Source organism: Mandrillus leucophaeus, unplaced genomic scaffold (genome assembly GCF_000951045.1).
Source record: "Mandrillus leucophaeus isolate KB7577 unplaced genomic scaffold, Mleu.le_1.0 Scaffold52, whole genome shotgun sequence".
Lineage (NCBI taxonomy): Eukaryota > Metazoa > Chordata > Mammalia > Primates > Cercopithecidae > Mandrillus > Mandrillus leucophaeus.
Genome location: NW_012105586.1, coordinates 4,222,006 through 4,224,704, shown reverse-complemented (window position 1 = coordinate 4,224,704; position 2,699 = coordinate 4,222,006). Strand labels below are relative to the sequence as shown.

Genomic DNA, 2,699 nt, shown 5'->3' with positions numbered 1-2,699 from the left:
AATTGATTTTTATTTTTTTTAGACAGCCTTACTCTGTCACCCAGGCTGGAGTGCAGTGGCGCAATCTCAGCTCACTGTAACCTCTGCCTCCCAGGTTCACGCCATTCTTCTGCCTCAGCCTCCCCAGCAGCTGGGACAACAGGCGCACGCCGCCACGCCTGGCTAATTTCTTTGTTTTTTTAGTAGAGACGGGGTTTCAGTGTGTTAGCCAGGATGGTCTTGATCTCTTGACCTCATGATCCGCCCGCCTCCGCCTCCCAAAGTGCTGGGATTACAGGCGTGAGCCACCGCGCCCGGCAAAAAATCAAATTATTAAGTCAGATTTGTTCTGTATTGTTTTTAATGTGTTTTTAAACTGCTCTTGTTCCTCTAGCTAGGCGAACTTAAGCAGCACTTAGCATTTCTATGTTTGTAAACTGAAACATGAACAAAAGTTAAAGTTTTCTAATAGCATTTGATTAGTATGAGTTTGAGTCATTTTATAGAATATACATGGAAAACAAGTCAGGGCCCACAGGCAAAACTTAGGTAAGTAAAGAAGACTTTGGGTATGAATCCAAGTAGCAGTTAATTATTATAATATCCAGATAGTTCCTTGAGGAATTTTTTTAATTAATATAAATTCATGTATTTAATATGTAAAACCAGCATAATACTAAAAAAATTAACAGGAAATAATAGAGGCTAAAGCTGTCTGTCATCTGTCAGCCAGTGAACTACTGTGTGTGTGTATGTGTGTATGTGTGTGTGTGTGTGTTCCCTTTGGTCTTTTAAAAATTTTTTATTTTTAGGTACAGGATCTTACTGTTGCCCAGGCTGGAGTGCTGTGGTGTGATGAGAGCTCGCTGCAGCCTCCAATTCCTGGGCTCATGCCACTACACCTGGCCAATTTTTTAATTTTTGGTAGAGGTAGGGTCTTATTTACTGTGTTGCCCAGGCTGGTCTTGAACTCCTGGGCCCAAGTGGTTCTCCCACCTTGGCCTCCCAAAGTGCTAAGATTACAGCATGAGCCACTGTGCCTGGCCTTCCCCACTTGTTTCATCTAGGTGTATTTTTATTTATTTGCAATCATAGTGTATAGACTTTTTTTTTTTTAAAGATGGAATCTTGCTCTGTCGTCCAGGCTGGAGTGCAGTGGCACCATTTTAGCTCACTGCAACCTCCGCCTCCCAGGTTCAAGCGATTCTCCTGCCTCAGCCTCCTGAGTAGCTGGGATTATAAGCACCCGCCACCACCCCTGGCTAATTTTTATATTTTTAGTAGAGATGGGGTTTCACCGTGTTGACCAGGCTGGTCTCGAACTCCTGACCTCAGGTGATAGCCCACCTCAGCCTCCCAAAGTGCTGGGAATGAGCCATCGTGCCCGGCCCCATAGTGTATAGACTATTATAGACTATTTAATATTTCTACATTTTCACCTAACATCATAATTTTATCATTTTCTTAAATTGCATCCCAGTCTTATAATTATCAAAGAATGTAAAACTCAGTTTTTAAAAACGTTCAGAGAGTTGCTTTGGTATTTAAACAAAATCCCATGTATCTTGAGACCAAACTGTCTTAGTTTGCTACGTATAAGAATTATTAATTCGTTTTGACTTAAACTTTGAATTGAATTTTTTTCTGAAACAAAAACTTGTTTCCTCTTGTCTTAGGCATGCAGAGAAGGAGAAGAAAAATCTTAGATACCTCAGTGGCATATGTGCGGGGAGAAGAGAACTTAGCAGGCTGGCGGCCCCGTGGAGACAGTCTCATCCTTGAGCACCAGTGGGAGCTGGAGAAGCTGGAGCTCCTACATGAGGTATCCAGGGGGCAGGGTTGCTCAGATGCAAGAACTCTGGGACAAGATTGCCAAAGTATCAGTCTTCCTTCCCCCTGCTGCATGTGATCATAGCTTTTTACTTTTCTCTCCTGAGATCTTAACGAGCTCTGTGTTTGCTATAGCAGTAGTATTGATCTTCTCAGGTGGAAAAAACCCGCCACTTTTTGCTGCTGCGTGAGAGACTTGGTGACAGCATCCCCAAATCCATGAGTGACTCGTTATCCCCCAGCCTCAGCAGTGGGACCCTCAGCACCTCCACCAGTATCTCCTCTCAGATCTCAACCACCACCTTTGAAAGTGCCATCACACCCAGCGAGAGCAGTGGCTATGATTCGACAGACATCGAAAGCCTGGTGGACCGAGAGAAAGAGCTGGCTACCAAGGTGTGAATCCCTTCCTCTTTGCTGAACATCTTCCCACAAGGCTCCACAAACTAGCCTCTCAGTTTATTCATTTTCAACAGCTTTGTTTGAGGTGTTTGAAGGCCTGTGATAATCCTGTGAATGTAGAAATAAAAAGTAAGACGCAGTTCCTACCCTCAACAAGCTTACAGGGCCAGGCGCACTGCCTCATGCCTGTTACCCCACCACTTTGGGAGGCTGAAGCAAAGGGATTGCTTGAGCCCAGGAGTTTAAGACAAACCCGGGCTAACATAGTGAGACCTTGTCTCTACAAAAACAAAAATTAGGCCAGGCTCAGTGGCTCACGCCTATAATCCCAGCACTTTACAGGGCTGAGGCAGGCAGATTACCTGAGGTCTGGAGTTTGAGAGCAGCCTGGCCAACATGGTGAAACCCTGTCTCTACTAAAAATACAAAAATTAGCCAGGCGTGGCGGTGGGCGCCTGTAATCCCAGCTACTCAAGAGGCTGAAGCAG

At 44.7% G+C, this 2,699-nt stretch overlaps 1 protein-coding gene across 1 annotated transcript in view; it reads left to right on the top strand.

Annotated features, from left to right (window-relative positions):
- LOC105551419 (kinesin-like protein KIF1B) overlaps window positions 1-2,699 on the top strand; it is a 172,130-nt gene that overhangs the window by 152,286 nt on the left and 17,145 nt on the right. The window contains exons 38-39 of the mRNA XM_011996641.1: window positions 1,655-1,801; window positions 1,966-2,205. Coding sequence (XP_011852031.1) covers window positions 1,655-1,801; window positions 1,966-2,205 — 387 coding nt within the window. The remainder of the gene's footprint in view (window positions 1-1,654; window positions 1,802-1,965; window positions 2,206-2,699) is intronic.